Raw genomic sequence first — 19,572 nt, 5'->3', positions numbered from 1 at the left:
GGGGTCATGCACAGGCACTCAGGTGATGAATGTTTCCCCAAGAGGTCTTAACTTGGGAAGCATTCCGGGAGGTTACTCTGATTGCACCCTGGGTGGCATCAGAGGCAAGCGAGGTGAAGAGATGGACCTCAGTCAGGGATGTCATCAGGTCTACCCCTGGTGCACCTCCACACCATCTCAGTGGTAGAACTGGGAGGGACGAGTGTGACGCCTGCATCGGTAAGGGACAGATTAAGTCCAACTGAGAAGGAAAAGCTTTTGGTGTAAAGTCTGTCTACACCCCCATCTAGAGCAGGGAGGGACGCCTCTGGTAGAAAAAATGGTGCTGGTCACTTTTTTTCTCTCTTACAGATGGGAGCTAACAATTCAAGCCTCACTCCTTTAAACTCTTTCCTGAAAAACTGGGATAGATTTGATCCCCGGGGCTTAAAGAAGACACACTTGGTCTTCCTATGTGATACTGCATGGCCACGGTACCCACTGGAGGACGGCGAATGGTGGCCAGTTGGAGGGTCTCTTAAGTATAATACTGTTTTACAATTAGACCGGTTCTGTAAAAAACAAGGGAAATGGGTAGACGTAGCATATGTGTTGCCCTTTTTATCTCTACGAAATATGCCAGACTTATGTCCTAAGGGTATAGATTTGGGTGTGAAACCTTCAGCTCCCCTCTGTCCTACTTTGCCCCCATATCCGGGGCTCCAAGCTGAGGTTCAAACTGCCTTGGTCTCAGTGGAAATACAAACTGAGACTCAAACTGCTTTGGTCTCAGTAAAAACACAAACTGAGATTCAAACTGTCTCGGTCTCAGTGGGAACCCAAATTGAGATTTGAACTGCTCATGTAGAGGTCCAAAAAACTCCTGTCTCAGTACGACTTCAGACTTCTTTGGTTTCAGTAGAAACTCAGACCATTGAAGTAAGAGATGAGATGGAGGACAGGAGGCAAAGAGATAAAGAAAAGCAGGTTTCTCCAATCTATCCCTGGGATATGTGCAGAGCAGCCAGAGAGACTGAGGGACAGCCACTCATGTTGTTGCCTTTTCATGAAGTACCCACCGAGAGAAATTATCAGTCTATGAGAGTTAATAAGCCTTTTTCTTATCAAGAGATACAAAGAATTGAGGAGGATCTGGGAGACTATTTAGAGGACCCAGAAAAATATATTAAAGCTTTTGAAGGTGTTACTCTGCATTATGACCTTACTTGGAAGGATGTGATGTGTATCTTGGGACAAACGTTGACTCCCAACTTAAAAGCTCGAGTTTTGGGAAAAGCGGTTGCTTATGGAGATGAATGTCTTGATAATGAATCAGTAGGAAAGAGGGAAGACGAGATAACTGCCCTCCCCACTGGGAGTCAGGCGGTCCCAGCTACAGAACCAGACTGGGACTATAACACTGCTAAAGGAAGATGGGATCAGTGGCATTTTGTCATTGTATTCTTGCAGGACTCAGACAGGGGCGTTCTAAGCCTTTAAACTATGGCAAACTGGCATACATAGAACAGGAGGAGAAGGAAGCTCCTGGTAAATTCCTAGATAGACTGAGAGAAGCCCTTCGCAGATTCACTGAGATTGATCCTGAAAGTGAAGAGGGACAAGTGATCTTAAAGGATAGATTTCTCACTCAGTCGGCTCCAGATATTCGCCGTAAGTTATAAAAACAGGCATATGAACTATATCAGTCTTTACATACTCTGTTACAACTGGCTCAGACAGTCTATTATGGTAGGGAATATGAGGAAAAGAAAGTCAGAGAAAGACGAAGGAAAAGGCGGAAACCCTCTCAATGGCTATGAAAACCGTTCTTAAAAAGCCTGAGAAAAATGCCCAGAGGGACCCAGGTGAAAAGGGATAGGCTTGCTATTGCTGTGGAAAGGAGGGTCATCTCAAGTGGGATTGCCCTCAGGCATCTAAGCCAGCCCCGGCTCCATGTCCGGTCTGCAAGGGACCACACTGGAGGAGAGACTGCCCCCAGAGGCGTAGGTCTCAGGGGTCTGACTCTCAAGACAATCAGGACTGAAGGTGCCCGGGGGTCCCCACACAAGCTCCCGTCCTAATTACACCTGAGGAACCTGGGTATTGATAACGGTGGGAGGCCAACCCATCAATTTCCTTTTAGATACTGGGGCAACTTACTCCATGCTTACTGAAGCCCCTGGCCCACTTTCTTCCCGATCTGCTTCCATAATGGGACTGCCTAGACAAGCCAAAAGGTATTATTTCAGTTATTCTCTATCTTGCAGCTGGGATTCTGTGCTATTTTCACACGAGTTTCTTATTGTGCCAGAATCACCCAAAAAGGGTGAGGGATATACTGAGCAGGGTCCATGCCTCTGTTTTCATGAATATGGAGCCCTCCCTTTCTCTCTAGTTGAACAAAATGCAAATCCTAGAGTATGGGCTGATGGAAAATCTGTGGGTCGAGCACAAAATGCTATTCCTGTAGTTGTCAAGTTCAAAGACCCACACTTATTTCCACATAAGAAGCAGTATCCACTGAAACCTGAGGTTAAGGAAGGGTTAAAACCCATCATTGAGAATTTAAAAGAGCAGGGACTATTAGTTCCCTGTAACAGTCCATGCAACACTCCTATTTTGGATATAAAGAAATCAAATGGTAAATGGAGACTATTTGAAGATTTATGAATAATAAATAAGGCTGTGGTTCCTTTACACCCCGTGATGCCTAATCATTATACTCTATTGTCTAAAATTCCTGAACAAGCCAAATATTTCTCAGTAATTGATTTGAAAGATGCCTTCTATTCAGTGCCCTTGGTGGCGGAAAGTCAATTTCTATTTGCCTTTGAAGACCCTCCCTACTCAGCCAGCTTCTCAGTTAACCTGGACAGTTTTTCCCCAGGGATTTTGTGACAGCCCTCACTTATTTGGACAAAGTTTGTCACGGGATCTACAAAACTTTAATAGCTCTGAAGCAGTAGTATTACAATACGTAGATGATATTTTGCTCTTTGCTGAGACAGGGGAAGCTTGTTCGGGAGCCTCAGAAGATTTCTTAAACTTTCTGGCAGGCTGCAGTTACAAGGCATCAAGAGAAATGGCTCAGCTTTTTCAACAATCTGTTAGATATCTGGGCCTAATCATATCAGAAGGGACTAGGGCCATAGACCCTGAGAGAATTAAACCTATACTAAACCATCCCCTACCTATGACTTTAAGACAATTGAGAGGATTTTTGGGAATCACAGGCTACTGTTGTATTTGGATTCTGGGCTATGGGGAACTTGCCCGGCCTTTATGTAAACTTATAGCTGAAACTCAACAGGCCAAAACCGACCAACTGGTTTGGTCTCCAGATACTCAAAAGGCTTTTAAGGTTCTTCAGACAGCTCTCCTGCAAGCTCACACTTTGAGTTTGCCCACAGGGTCAGAATTTAACTTGTTTGTCTCTGAAAAAAAAACTATGGCCTTGGGAGTTTTGACACAACCCCGAGGGCCCCACCAGCAACCTATTGCTTATCTAAGCAAAGAATTAGACATAATTGCACATGGGTGGCCCCCTGCCTAAGAGTAATTGGGGCCACGGCTTTATTAGCACCTGAAGCTTTACAAAAAATTAATGGACGGTATTTTACTGTACTGACTTCTCATGATGTGAGTGGAATCTTAAATTCTAAGGTTAATATTTGGATGACAGACAGTAGACTTCTTAAATATTAGTCACTGTTGTTAGAAGGACCAGTAACTAAGCTTAAATTTTGTAGAAATTTAAATCCTGCCACTTTCCTTCCTGAGAAGGAAAATAAAACACCTGATCAAGATTGTTCCCAATTCCTAACTTTAAACTATGCAGCTTGGGAGGATCTAATGGATACCCCATTAGACAATCCTGACATGGAAATATTTACAGATGGCAGTTCTTTTGTTCTGGATGGAAAGTGGTGACTGCTGAAGAGGTTTTAGAAGCAAAATTTCTCCCCCCAAGAAACCAGTGCCCAGTTAGCGGAGCTTGTGGCTATGACCCGAGCTCTAGAGTTAAGCAAAGGGCAGTGAGTAAATATCTACACTGATTCTAAGTATGCTTATTTACCTTTACATGCTCATGCTGCAATATAGAAAGAAGACAATTTAAAACAGCAACAGGAGAACCTATTAAGCATTTCAGAGAGATTGAGAGACTTTTAACTGCTATATATTGTCCTAAAGAAGTAGCTGTTGTGCATTACAAAGGGCACAGCAGGGATGGAAGTAAAATAGCCTCCGGAAACCTGTTAGCTGACTCTCAAGCCAAAAAAGGGGCACTTTAAGAAACGCCCTCCTTACAGACGCCTTTGATCTGGACAGGTCCTGTGGAACAGGAAAAACCACAATATACTGAGGAAGAATTTGAAAGATATGAGAAAAGAGGAGCAAATATTACTGATAAAGGATGGCTACAGTCCGAGGATGGACGATTAATAATTCCTGAAAGTGCTCAATGGAAAATTCTTAAGGGTTTACATCAGAGTTTTCATTTGGGTGTAGAAAGTACTTACCAGATGGCTTCTCATTTGTTTGAAGATAAAAATGCAATGAAAACTTTAAAGAACATTATCAAATGATAGGAGGTTTGTCAGAAAAATAACCCAAAGACTGAAAAGCTAGCCAAATCTGGATTACAACGAAGGGGAAATTATCCTGGAGAAGACTGAGAAATTAATTTTACTCATATGCCAAAAGCTAATAGATATTCTTGCCTACAAGTTTGGGTGGATACTTTTACTGGATGGATTGAGGCTTTCCCCTGTCGTAGTGAACAAGCTAAGGAGGTTATAAAGATTTTAATCCATGAAATTATCCCCAGGTTTGGGCTGCCACAGAGCCTTCAGAGTGACAATGGCTCTGCCTTTAAAGTTGCCGTAACTCAGGGGGTGTCTAAAGCTCTAGGAATAGAGTATTACTTACACTGTTCCTGGTAGCCCCAATCCTCAGGAAAGGTTGAAAAAGCTAATTAAATTATCAAAAGACATCTGCTCAAATTAACTCAAGAAATGCAGGACAACTGGATTAAAGTCCTACCCTTACCTTTAATGAGGGCTTGAACTGCCCCCAAAACGGAGGGGCTGTCCCCCTTTGAATGTATTTATGAAAGGCCTTTCTTATGCACAGACATTGTTATAGATCCTGAAGCCTTGGAGTTAACTAATTATGTAACTCAGCTCTCTGCTTTTCAACAGGCATTAACAGAACACCGGGAGACGACTCCTGACCCAGGCTCTGAATCCAGAAAGCCTCTATTTGAGCCAGGAACTGAGGTCCTCATAAAAACATTGGTATCTGGGGGCTCATCCCTCGAGCCCCTCTGGGAAGGCCCTTACCAGGTTATTCTTTCTTCTCCCACAGCTGTCAAAGTGTCAGGAATTGATTCATGGTTACATCACACTCAAGTCAAGAGGTGACACCCTGACCAGAATGAAGTGATGTCATTTTATGTCTTTACTTTCTATGCTCTGACTTTGTACTTTTCAGATGGGCCTGATAATCTATGTGAGCCTACTTCTGCTGACTCCAGAAATCCTGAGTCTGCCTTTTGATCCTCAAGACAATGCCTTCCTGTCCTGGGCTCACTCCTATGCTGCATTCCACAATTGGTCTAACTGCTGGGTCTGCGGAGCACTCCCCTGTTTATCAGTGGAAGGCTTCCCATGGTGGACATCTCTGATAATAAGCAATGTTGAGCATCTTTCCATGTGTTTGGTAGCCATCTGTATGTCTTCTTTGGAGAAATGTCTGTTTAGTTCTTTGACCCATTCTTTGATTGGGTTGTTTATTTTTCTGGAATTAAGCTGCAGAGGTTGCTTGTATATTTTTGAGATTAATTCTTTGTCAGTTGCTTCATTTGCTATTATTTTCTCCCAATCTCAAGGATGTATTTTCACCTTGCTTATAGTTTCCTTTGTTGTGCAAAAGCTTTTAAGTTTCATTAGGTCCCATTTGTTTATTTTTGCTTTTATTTCCATGACTCTGGGAGGTGGGTCATAGAGGATCCTGCTGTGATTTATGTCGGAGAGTGTTTTGCCTATGTTCTCCTCTAGGAGTTTTATAGTTTCTGGTCTTATGTTTAGATCTTTAATCCATTTTGAGTTTATTTTTGTATATGGTGTTAGAAACTGATCTAGTTTCATTCTTTTACAAGTGGTTGACCAGTTTTCCCAGCAACACTTATTAAAGAGGTTGTCTTTTTTCCATTGTATATTCTTGCCTCCTTTGTTGAAGATAAGGTGTCCATAGCTATGTGGATTTATCTCTGGTCTTTCTATTTTGTTTCACTGACCTATATTTATGTCTTTGTGCCAGTACCATACTGTCTTGATGCCTGTGGCTTTGTAGTAGAACCTGAAGTCAGGCAGGTTGATTCCTCAGTTCCATTTTCTTTCTCAAGACTGCTTTGGATATTCGAGGTTTTTGATATTTCCATACAAATTGTGAAATTATTTCTTCTAGTTCTGTGAATAATACCGTTGGTAGCTTGATAGGAATTACGTTGAAAATCTATGCATTACTTTTGGTGGTATACTCATTTTCACTATATTGATTCTTCCAACCATGAACATGGTACATTTCTCCATTATTTGTGTGCTCTTTGATTTTTTTCATCAGTATTATATAGTTTTCTATACATAGGTCTTTTGTTTCTTTAGGTAGATTTATTCCTAAGTATTTTATTCTTTTCATTGCAATGGTGAATGGGGTTGTTTCCTTAATTTCTCTTTCTGTTTTCTCATTGTTAGTGTATAGGAATGAAAGTGATTTCTGTGTGTTAATTTTATATCCTGAAACTTTACTGTATTCATTAATTAGCTCTAGTAATTTTCTGGTGAAGTCTTTAGGGTTTTCTATGCAGAAGATCATGTCGTCTGCAAACACTGAGTTTTATTTCTTGTTTTCCAATCTGGATTCCTTTTATTTCTTTTTCTGCTCTGATTGCTGTGGCTGAAACTTCCAAAACTATGTTCGATAGTAGTGATTAGAGTGGGCACCCTTGACTTCTTCCTGACTTTAAGGGAAATGTTTTCAATTTTTCACCATTGAGGATAATGTTTTCTGTGGGTTTGTCAAATATAGCTTTTATTATATTCAGGTATGTTCCTTCTATTCCTGCTTTCTAGGGGTTTGTTATCATATATGGATGTTAAATTTTGTCAAAGGCTTTTTCTGCATGTATTCAGGTAATCACATGTTTTCTATCTTTCAATTTGGTAATCTGGTGTATTACATTGATTGATTTGTGGATATTGAAGAATCCTTTAATCCCTGGGATAAAGCCCACTTGGTCATGATGTATGATCTTTTTAATATGTTGTTGGATTCTTTTTGCTAAAATTTTGTTAAGGATTTCTGTGTCTGTGTCATTGGTGATATTGGCTTGTAGTTTTCTTTTTTCTTTTTCCCTTTTTTTTTTTGTGTGTGTGTGTGTGTGTTATCTTTCTCTGGTTTTGGTATTAGGGTGATGGTGACCTCATAGAATGATTTTGGCAGTTTTATTTCCTCAACAGTTTTCTGGAAGACTTTGAGTAGGAATGCTGTTAGCTCTTGTCTAAATGTTTGGTAGAATTCAGCTGTGAATCCGTCTGATCATGAGCTTTTGTTTGCTGGAAGATTTCCGACTACAGTTTCAACTTCCGTGCTTGTGATGGGTCTGTTAAGATTTTCCTTTTTTTCCTGGTTCAGGTTAGGAAAATTTATTTTTCTAGGAATTTGTCCACTTCTTCCAAGTTGTCACTTTTATTGGCATATATTTGCTGACAGTAGTCTCTTATGATCCTTTGTATTTCTGTGTTGTCTGTTGTGATTTCTCCATTTTCATTTCTGATTTTGTTGATTTGATACTTCTCCCTTTCTTTCTTGATGAGTTTGGCTAATGGTTTGTCAATTTTATTTATCTTTTCAAAGAACCAGCTTTTGACTTTGTTGATTTTTGCTATGTTCTCCTTTGTTTCTTTTGCATTTATTTATGCCCTAATTTTTAAGTTTTCTTTCCTTCTATTAACCCTGGCATTCTTCATTTATTCCTTTTCTAGTTGCTTTAGATGTAGAACTAGGTTACTTATTTGGCTTTTTTCTTGTATCTTGTGTTAAGCCTGTCTTGCTATGAACCTTCCCCTTAGCACTGCTTTTACAGTGTCCCATAAGTTTGTGGTTGTTGTGTTTTCATTTTTATTCATTTTTATGTATATTTTCATTTCCTTATTTATTTCTTCTGTGATTTGTTGATTATTCAGCAGCGTGTTGTTCAGAGTCAATATTTTGGAATTTTTAAAAGTTTTTCTCTTATAATTGATATCTAATCTTACTGCATTGTGGTCAGAAAAGTAGCTTGAAATGATTTCAATTATTTCAAATTTACCAAGGCTAGATATATGGCCCAGGGTGTGATTTATCCTGGAGAAGGCTCCATGTGCACTTTTGAAAAAGGTGAAATTCATCGTTTTGGGGTGAAATGTCCTATAGATATCAATTAGGTCTAACTGGTCTATTGCATCCTTTAAAGTTTGTGTTTCCTTGTGAATTCTCTGTTTAGTTAATATATCCATAGGTGTGAGTGGGATGTTAAGGGCTCCCACAGTGTTATTGTGTTATGGTTAATTTCCCCATATTTTTTAAAAACAATTTTGGCTGCACTAGGTCTTCATTGCTTCTCAGGACTTCTCTATTTGCAGCAAACAATGTCCACTCTGTAATTGTAGTGCACTGGGTTTTCAACACTGTCCTCCTCTTGATGCAGATCACAAGCTCTAGGAGACTCAGGCTCAGTAGTTGTGGTCTGCTGTTTTAGTTGCCCTGGGGCATTTGCAATCTTCCCAAACCAGGTCTCAAATGCATATCTTAGGATTGAATCAAAAAGGAAAACACTTTGGAAGGAATTTGAAATATATAACTTTTACAAGAACCTTGCCATCATGGCCTATTTTTAAGGAGACATATACAGAATTCTTTGCTACTTCAAGCAACCTCCTCATACCAGGACTGATTCAGGTTCCCCTCCCAAGTGTCCCTACAGCATCTTGAAGCTGTCCTTCCATGTGGCTTTGTTCTTGCTTGACTTTCTGAAACTGACACTAGACCACAGCTTCCAGAGGTCAGGGCTGTCACTTGACTTAATTGTAAATATACCTCAGTAGATCTTGTCTCATTATACAAGACTCTAATGTCAAAACAAGGCTAACACAAAGATCAGTTATTCTATTATGAGAGTTAGATTACAGGTTAAACTATGGTAATCAAACCCTAAATAATATTGTCTTAAATAGAATACAATTTCAATTCTCTTTCATATAATGTTAGTGCAGATCTCTCCACAGAGATGGGGACCCACTTCTTTCTTGTCAGATCTTCCACCTGTGCTACTTACTTCTGGTCTAATATGTCTGTTCCAGGTCCTGTCATTACATCTGCATTCCAACTAATGGGAAAGAAAATAATACTTCCATTTGGAAGTGACATATCACCTTTACTCAAATTCCACTAGCCAAAATTTCCATGGTCATGGCAAACCTGGGGGTGGTGGGTACACAGAAGGGCAGGGGAATGTGATCCAACTACATAACATTCATGATGAGTCACAAGGGCCACCACCCTTCATTCATGTCCCTGTAATTCATTCTTCTTTGGTTCTCCCCACACAGCTCTCAACCAATTTTGGCCTGCAGATACGGAAATGGATGAGGTTATAAGAGAGGACATGGCCAAAGGTGTACAAATATGGAGAATAAAGAGAGGAAAGAAGATAAGAAAATATCAAAATGCAAAATCTATAGGAAAACATGTTTGTAATCATAATTTTGCATTTACACAATTTAGGTAAACCTGTGGTTTATGAATTAATTTATAAAACAAAAAATAAGAGAAATGTAAAATATAAGTATATTCACTCAACCCAACAAAATAATAAGGCTATATCATATTAAACAGATAGTAGTAACAGGATTAAGTTTGGATGCACATTGCAAAAAACTAAAACAACCATAATTTAGCAAGATAAAGTTGATTTTTCTTTCCCACTGAAACAAAGCTGGAGGTGGTCCAGCCAGAGCTTGGGTATAGTCCATCTCCAACGTTACATGATTGTCCAATTCAACTGCAAGAGTTTCAGCAATCACAACTAAAATCCAGGCAGCAGTTAGGAAGCAGGTAGGGAAGGGAAAAGACTCATCTCTCATCTAAACGAGGTCCTTGAAAGCAGTCTTCCAAGATATCCCTCTTACAGGTCTGTTTGCATCTCAAAGTCACCAGTCATGACTAAGAGCACAGGTGTGCAGGAAATGCAGTTCAGTAGCTACTGGGCTCATGACTATGTAGCAAATTATTTTCAGTTTTGAAAGAGAAGCAGAGAATAGGTCATTTTGTAGGTAGCCACAAGTGCCTACCTTAAAGAACAAACCTTTTCTGAATGGATGAGGCTGAATGGCTGGGCACAGTGTGGGAGCCAGGAGGGAGGAGCAGCAATGAGAAACAGCTAGATGGATCTGAACTGTGCTCCAGAAAAAAATGACATCCAAGTACTGCATTTCGGACTCTTTCGTTGACTATGATGGCTATTCCATTTTTTCTAAGGGATTCTTGCCCACAGTAGTAGATATAATGGTCATCTGAGTTAAATTCACCCATTCCAGTCCATTTTAGTTTGCTGATTCCTAGAATGTCAACATTTACTCTTGCCATCTTCTGTTTGACCACTTTCAATTTGCCTTGATTCATGGACCTAACATTCCAGGTTCCTATGCAATATTGCTCTTTACAGCATTGGACCTTGCTTCTATCACCAGTCACATCCACAAGTGGGTATTGTTTTTGCTTTGGCTCCATCCCTTCATTCTTTCTGGGGTTATTTCTCCACTGATCTCCAGTAGCATATTGGGCACCTACTGACCTGGGGAGTTCCTCTTTTGGCATCCTATCATTTTGCCTTCTCATACTGTTCATGTGGTTCTCAAGGCAAGAATACTGAAGTGTTTTGCCATTCCCTTCTCCAGTGGACCTCATTCTGTCACACCTCTCCATCATGACCCGACCATCTTGGGTGGCCCCACACAGCATGTCTTAGTTTCATTGAGTTAGACAAGACTGTGGTTCATGTGATCAGAATGGTTAGTTTTCTATGATTATGGTTTGTGTGTGTCTGCCCTCTGATGCCCTTTCACAATACCTACCATCTTACGTGGGTTTCTCTTACCTTGGACGTGGGGTATCTCTTCATGGCTCCTTCAGCAAAGCGTAGCCGCTGCGCCTTACCTTGGACGAGGGGTATCTTCTCATGGCCGCCCCTCCTGACTTTGAACGTGGGATAGCTCCTCTTGGCCCTTTTGTGCCTGCGCAGCAGCTTTTCCTTGGAGGTGGGGTTGCTCCTCTAAGCTGCGGCCCCTGACCTCGGGTGTGGGTTAGTTCTTCTTGTGCAGGGGTCCTGACCTCCAGAGTGGTGTAGTTCCTCTCAGCCGCCGCCCCTGACCTCAGGTGTGGGGAAGCTCCTCTTGGCTGCTCCTCCTACGCTGTCACAGCCTGGCACTCTCGCTCACTACCCCTGCCCTTGGGCGAGGGGTAGCTCCTCACGTCCACGCTTCTGTGTGCTCCATCACAGCCAGTGCACTTCTGCACGGTCTGTTGCAGCCTACACGCTTCTAGAGGGTTTTCTTTCAGAGACTATCCTAAAGCCGGGTACATTATTGTTATATAATCCTAAGGAATGTAGAGGGACAAGAAAAGTTTGTCCTTTCTTCCTCCTTGAGAATTCCAGACCTCTCTCTCTTTGGGGACCCCTGGACTTCTTATCAATCTGCCTAGGAATAGACTCTCTCATTCCCCACTTTCCTGTTAGGAGAATTATGTTGCCAAGGGACAGGGCCTTTGTTTTCATTCCATAACTACTTCCTGCTGTTTAGGGGTGTGGCCCCTAAATTGTTAAGGCAACATATTCTCCTAACCCTCATATTGAGGGTCTCTGATCCAGGGACCGCAAATAATAGTTGGAGGAGGCTGTGGCACTCATAAGAGCTCAGGTTTTGTAACTTAAAAGCCTTCATTCAACTAGAAACAAATCCAATAATGTAGTTACAGAGGCAGGGAACAAAAATAGAACAATCAGAATTATTGTCATTAAGATAGTTTTCCACCATGGGGAACTAGTTAACATCCCCCAAAGTGAGGCAATTGAGGCTTCAGGAGTCTCCATAGCCCCAATCATCTTGGTCATGTGTTTAGTAAAATGAGTAACATCAGTGCTCATATCAGGTATATAAGTATAGCATTGGGTATGAATAATGGTGCAAGTTCCTCCTTGCACAACTGGCAGAATATCTAAAGCTAATCTGTTTTGTAAAATACCTTTTTAATTCATGCTTGTTCAGCATTAAGAGCTAAAATAGCTTTTTGAGAATCTTGTAATGACTGTTGAGTAAAAGTTGTCAAAGCATCCACTCGTAGCATAACATCTATAGTTCCCAAAGAGGGAACAAACACTGCAGCCAAATAATCATACCAGTGAAATACAGACCTTGCCCACCGGCTTTTAAGGTGGGGTAAATTAGCAGGTTTTTCCAGACGCTCTGAAAATATAAAGCTGTGAGTAAAGGCTAGACCTAGGGTGCATCTCCCTATCCAACCAGGGGTAGCCATGCCCATAGGTGAGAGCCACATATCCAATAAGTCCCAATTGGAGCAAGCCAGTGTGACTGATATATCCAGTCCCAATCAGTGCCTGGCCAGACAAAGGGAGGACGTGAATTGGGGTTGAAACACACGGAGATGATTATACTGCATATTTCCTGAGGCAAAAATCCCAAGTGTTTCGTATCACTGTAATTAAGTTGCTAACTAACTTCTGGGGATGGCTCTCTTTGTTCAAATAGGGGCAGTAGATATTAGACGTCCTCTTTTCAAGAGTTAACCATATAACCTCTGCGGGGAGCCGGCCTGACTGCTCAGGCCCCTTCTCGGCCCTGAGAGAGATCAAAAGGTCCCTCTCTGTCCCACCATGCCTGATTTGTTAAAGTGCAAATTGGCCTTTCTCACCTCCCTCAAGGAAATAGCTGCAGCCACCATATGCCCATTTTCCTGACTCTGATAAGATTATTGGGCTCCTGTGAATGGCTTATGTCTAGGTAGTCTTTACCTGATTGTAAGACGCTGGTGCCATGCTCTGCTGGAGTTAAGATAAAACTCCTGAGCTAAAACTAGTGTCTGCAGTTCTGCACGTATGCAAGTCTTTGATCTAAAATTTGGTGAATCCTGTTAGTATATATATGTATGTTACCCCTCAATAAAGTCGTCGGAATCAGTCACAAGCTGACTCCATCCCTCTCAACCCCATCTTTCTTAGTCTTTTATTTCTCAGGTGCTGTGGTGATTGCGTCCTCGACCTGTTCATCTAGCCGGCAGGCCCGGCAAACCTCATCCCATATTTGATAGATGTCAGGTAAAAAAAAACACTAGATCTAGACCTATTTGCCTTATATGTGGCAAACTCGTCATTGAACTGAGACAATGAATAATCAAAATTAAAAGTCACATTATATCCATAGTTAAAGCACAACGTGTTGCACCCGTCCATTTTAGGGTTCTTAAATGTCTTCAGATGAAGAAGAGGCACCACATATGATTGCTTTCAAAGGTATTGACAGACTTTGAGAAAGTATTTCCTTGAAGTAGAGATGTTCCCCATGGGAAGCCTTCCACTGATGAGGACGGGAGTGCTCCACAGACCCAGCAGTTAGACTGATTGTGAAATGCTGCATAGGAGTGAGCCCAGGACACGAAGGCTTTGTCTTGAGGATCAAACAACAGACTCAGGGTTTTTGGAATCAGCATAAGTAGACTCACATAGATTATCAGGCCCATCTGAAAAGTACAAAATCAGAGCAGAGAAAGTAAAGACATAAAATGAAGTCACTTTGTTCTGGTCACGGCGCCACGTCTAACTCTAGTGTGATGTACCCATGAATCCATTCCTGACACTTTGACAGCTATGGGAGAAGAAAGAATAACCTGGTAAGGGCCTTCCAGCAGGGCTCGAGGGATCGGCCCCGAGGCCCGATTGGGGACCTCGGTTCCTGGCTCAAATAGAGGCTTGCTTGACTCAGAGGCTGGGTCAGGAGTCGTCTCTGGGAGTTCTGTTAATGCCTGTTGAAAAACTGAGAGCTGAGTTACATAACATATTAATTCCAAGGCTTCAGGGTCTATAACAATGTCTGTGCATAAGAAAGGCCTTCCATAAATAGTTTCAAAGGGGGACAGTCCTTCCTTTGTGGAGGCAGTTCGAGCCCTCATTAAAGCTATGGGTAGGGCTTTAAAACAATTGTCCTGGGTCTCTTGAGTTAATTTGCACCCATGTCTTTTGATCATGTCATTAGCTTTTTCAACTTTTCCTGAGGATTGGGGTCTCCAGGAACAGTGTAAGTGGTACTCTATTCCCAGAGCTTTAGACACCCCCTGAGTTACAGCAGCTTTAAAGGAGGAGCCATTGTCACACTGAAGGCTTGGTGGCAGTCCAAACCTGAGGATAATTTCATGGATTAAAATCTTTATAACCTCCTTAGCTTGTTCACTACGACATGGAAAAGCCTCAATCCATCCAGTAAAAGTATCCACCCAAACTTTTAAGCAAAAATATCCGGTAGCTTTTGGCATACGAGTAAAATCAATTTCCCAGTCCTCTCCAGGATACTTTCCACTTCGTTGTAATTCAGATTTTGCCAGCTTTTCAGTCTTTGGGTTATTTTTCTGACATACCTCACACCTTTTGATAATGGTCTTTAAAGTTTTCATTACATTTTTACCTTCAAACAAACGAGAAACCATTTGGTAAGTACTCTCGGCACTCAAATGAAAACTCTGGTATAAACCCTTAAGAATTTTCCATTGAGTACTTTCAGGAATTATTAATCGTCCATCCTCAGACTGGAACCATCCTTTATCAGTAACCTTTGCTCCTGGTTTCTCAAATCTTTCTAATTCTTCCTCAGTATATTGTGGTTTTTCCTGTTCTACAGGACCTGTCCAGATCAAAGGCATCTGTAGAGAGGGGTTTCGTAAAGTGCCGCTTTTCTGGCTTGACAGTCACCCAACTGATTCCTTTCAGCTACTTTTCTCCCATCCCTGTTGTGTCCTTTGCAATGCACAACAGCTACTTCTTTAGGGCAATATATAGCAGTTAAAAGTCTCTCAATGTCTCTGAAATGTTTAATAACTTCTCTTGTTGCTGTTTTAAACTGTCTTTTTTCCATATTGGACCATGAGCATGTGAAAAAAAAAAAAAAAAACTCTAGAATCAAAAACTCTAGAGCTCGGGTCAGAGCCACAAGCTCTGCTAACTGAGCACTGGTTCCCTGGGGGAAAGATTTTGCTTCTAAAACCTGTTCATCAGTCACCACGGTGTAACCTGCTTTATGCTCTCCATCTGGAACAAGAGAGCTGCCATCAGTAAATCTTTCCATGTCAGGATGGTCTAATGGGGTATCCATTAGATCCTCCCAAGCTGCATAGTTTAAAGTTAGGAATTGGAAACAATCGTGATCAGGTGTTTCATTTTCCTTCTCAGGAAGGAAAGTGGCAGGATTTAAATTTCTACAAACTTTAAGCTTAGTTACTGGTCCTTCTAAGAACAATGACTAATATTTAAGAAGCCTACTGTCTGTCATCCAAATATTAACCTTAGAATTTAAGATTCCACTCACATCATGAGAAGTCAATACAGCAATGTTTTGTCCATTAATTATTTTTAAAGCTTCAGGTGCTAATAAAGACTTTGCCCCAATTACTCTTAGACTGTGAGGCCACCCACATGAAATTATATCTAATTCTCTGCATAGATAAGCAATAGGTTGCTGGTGAGGCCCTCAGGGTTGTGTCAAAACTCCCAAAGCCATACCTTTTCTTTTAGTGACAAACAAATTAAATTCTGACCCTGTGGGCAAGCTCAGAGCAGGAGCTTGCAGGAGGGCAATATGAAGAACCTTAAAAGCCTTCTGAGTTATCTGGAGACCAAACCAGTTTGTCAGTTTGGGCCTGCTGACTTTCAGCTATAAGTCTATATAAAGAATGGGCAGGTTACCCATAAGCCGGAATCCACATGTGCCAGTAGCCAGTGATTCCCCAAAATCCTCTCAATTCTCTTAAAGTCATAGGTAGGGGATGATTTATTATAGGTTTAGTTCTCTCGGGGCCTATGGCCCTAGTCCCTTCTGATATGATTAGGCCCAGATATCTAACAGATTGTTGACAAAGCTGAGCCTTCTTTCTTGATGCTTTGTAACTGCAACCTGCCAGAAAGTTTAAGAAGCCTTCTGAGGCTGGTGAACAAGCTTCCTGTATCTCAGTACAGAGCAAAATATCATCTACAAATTGTAACACCACCGCTTCGCAGCTTTTAAATTTGTGTAGAGCCCGTGAGAAACTTTGTCCAAATAAGTGAGGGCTGTCACGAAATCCCTGGGAAAAAACTGTCCAGGTTAACTGAGAAGCTGGCTGTGTAGGGTCCTCAAAGGCAAATAGAAATCGACTTACCTCACCAAAGGCACTGAATAGAAGGCATCTTTCAAATCAATTACCAAGAAATATTTGACATATTCAGGAATTTCAGACAATAGCATATAAGGATTAGCCACCATGGGGTGTAAAGGAACTACAGCCTCATTTATTATTTTAAATCTTAAACGAGTCTCCATTTGCCGTTTGATTTCTTTATACCCAAAATAGGAGTATTGCATCAACTCTTACACTGAATTAATCGTCCCTGCTACTTTAAATTCTCAACGATGGATTTTAACCCTTCCTTAACCTCAGGTTTCAGTGGATACTGCTTCTTATGTGGAAATAAGTGTGAGTCTTTGAGCTTGACAACTACAGGAATAGCATTTTTTGCTCGACCCACAGATTTTCCATCAACCCATACTCTAGGATTCTCATTTTATTCAATCAAAGGGAGAGAAAGGGAAGGCTCCATATTCATGAAAACAGGCATGGACCTTGCTCGGTATACACTGCCCCCCCCCGCCCCCCCAAAGGGGTGAGGGAAACTCTGGCACAATCAGAAACACATGTGAAAATAGCACAGAGTAACTAACAACTTACAAAAAACTGAAGGAATACCTTTTGGCTCATCCAGACAGTCCCATTACGGAAGCAGATAGGGAAGAAAGTGGGCCAGGGGCTTCAATAAGCAAGGAGTAAGTTGCCCCAGTATTTAAAAGGAAATCAATGGTTTGGCCCCACACAGTTATTAATGCCCGGGGTTCCTCAGGTGTAATTACGAAGTGAGCTTGTGTGGGGACCTGCGGGCACGTTCAGTCCTGATTGTCTTGAGAGTCTGACCCCTGAAAACTATGCCTCTGGGGGCCATCTCTTCCAGTGTGGTCCCTTGCGGACCCATCATGGAGCCGGGGGCAGCTTGGATGCTTGAGGGCAATCCTGCTTGAGGTGTCCCTCCTTTCCCCAGTAATAGCAAGCCCATCCCTTTTCATAGATCCCTCTGTGCATTTTTCTCAGGCTGTTTAAGAACGGTTTTCATAGCCATTGTGAGGGCTTCTGCCGGTCCCTTTGTACTTTTCTGCCTTTATTTCGTTTCCTCATTTTCCCTATCATAATAGAGTGTCTAAGCCAGTTGTAACAGAGCATGAAAAGACTGATTTGGTCCATATGTACGTTTTAGTAGCTTACAGCGGATATCTAGAGGCGACTGAGTGACAAATCTATCCTTTAAGATGACTTGTCCCTCTTCACTTTTGGGATCAATCTCGGTGAATCTGCAAAGGGGTTCTCTCAGTCTATATAGGAATTTACCTGGAGCTTCCTTCTCCTCCGGTTCTATGTCTGCTAATTTGCCACAATTTAAAGGCCAAGCCAGGCTTCAGCAATTCGTGAACTGTGAACTTCCAGATGTTCAAGCTGGTTTTAGAAAAGGCAGAGGAACCAGAGATCAAATTGCCAACATCTGCTAGATCATAGAAAAAGCAAGAAAGTTCCAGAAAAACATTTATTTCTGCTTTATTGACGACACCAAAGCCTTCAACTGTGTGGATCACAATAAACTGTGGAAAATTATTCAAGAGATGGGAATACCAGGCCACCTGACCTGCCCCTTGAGAAATCTGTATGCAGGTCAGGAAGCAACAGTTATAACTGGACATGGAACAACAGACTGGTTCCCAACAGGAAAAGGAGTACATCAAGGCTGTATATTGACACCTTGCTTATTTAACATATATGCAGAGTACATCATGAGAAATGCTGGGCTGGAAGAAGCACAAGCTGAAACCAAGATTGCCTGGAGAAACATCAATAACCTCAGATATGCAGATGACAACACCCTTATGGCACAAATTGAAGAGGAACTAAAAAGCCTCTTGATGAAAGTGAAAGAGGAGAGTGAAAAAGTTGGCTTAAAGCTTAACATTCAGAAAACTAAGATCATGGCATCTGGTCCCATTGCCTCATGGGAAATAGATGGGGAGGCAGTGGAAACACTGTCAGACTTTATTTTCTGGGGCTCCAAAATCACTGCAGATGGTGATTGCAGTCATGAAATTAAAAGACGCTTACTCCTTGGAAGGAAAGTTATGACCAACCTAGATATCATATTAAAAAGCAGAGAAATTATTTTGCCAATAAAGGTCCGTATGGTCAAGTCTATTTTTCCAAGACTCCAGTATGTATGTCAGAGTTGGACTGTGAAGAAAGCTGAGTGCCCCAAAATTGCTGCTTTTGAACTATGGTGTTGGAGAATACTCTTGAAAGTCCGTTGGACTGCAAGGAGATCCAACCAGTCCATCCTAAAGATCACTCCTGGGTGTTCATTGGAAGGACTGATGCTGAGGCTGAAACTCAAGTACTTTGGTCACCTCATGCGACGAGTTGACTCATTGGAAGAAACCCTGATGCTGGGAAGGATTGGGGGCAGGAGGAGAAGGGGACGGCAGAGGATGAGATGGCTGGATGGCATCACTGACTCGATGGACATGGGTTTGAGTAAACTCCAGGTGTTGGTGATGGACAGGAAAGCCTGGCATGCTGCAATTCATGGGGTTGCAGAGTCGGACACAACTGAGCGACTGAACTGAACTGAAAGGCTTATCACGTGCCTGCCTGAGTCCTTCAAGAACACATCTGACAAAATGACTCTGATCCCATCTTCCTTTAGTTGTGTTGTAGTCCCAGTCTGGTTCTGTAGTTGAGACTGCCTGATTTCCAGTGGTGGTGGTGGGGGGCAGTTATCTCGCCCTCTCTCTTCCCTACTGATTCATTAACAAACCATTCATCCCCATAAGCATCCGCTTTCCCCAAAACTTAAGTCTTTGATTCGGGAGTCAGTGTTTGCCCCGAGACATACATCACATCCTTCCAAGTAAGGTCATAAAGCAGAGTAACACCTGTAAAAGCTCTAATATATTTTTCTGTGTCCTCTAGATAGTCTCCCAGATTCTCCTTGATTTTTTGTATTTCTTGATAAGAAAAAGGCTTATTAACTCTCATAGACTGATTATTTCTCCTGCTGGGTGCTTCATGAAGAGGAAACAGTTTGTGTGGCTGTTCCTCAGTCTCTCTGGATGCTCTGTGCATATGATCCTAGGGATAGATTGGAGA

General features: G+C 41.7%; 1 protein-coding gene across 1 annotated transcript in view; it reads right to left on the bottom strand.

Moving 5' to 3' along the window:
* LOC133067899 (pregnancy-associated glycoprotein 1-like) overlaps positions 1–19,572 on the bottom strand; it is an 87,453-nt gene that overhangs the window by 15,423 nt on the left and 52,458 nt on the right. The window contains exon 7 of the mRNA XM_061158920.1: positions 547–551. Within this exon, the coding sequence (XP_061014903.1) occupies positions 547–551 (5 nt within the window). The remainder of the gene's footprint in view (positions 1–546; positions 552–19,572) is intronic.

Source organism: Dama dama, chromosome 2 (genome assembly GCF_033118175.1).
Source record: "Dama dama isolate Ldn47 chromosome 2, ASM3311817v1, whole genome shotgun sequence".
Lineage (NCBI taxonomy): Eukaryota > Metazoa > Chordata > Mammalia > Artiodactyla > Cervidae > Dama > Dama dama.
The sequence above is the reverse complement of the archived record's forward strand: the minus strand, read 5'-3'. Positions and strand labels throughout refer to the sequence as shown.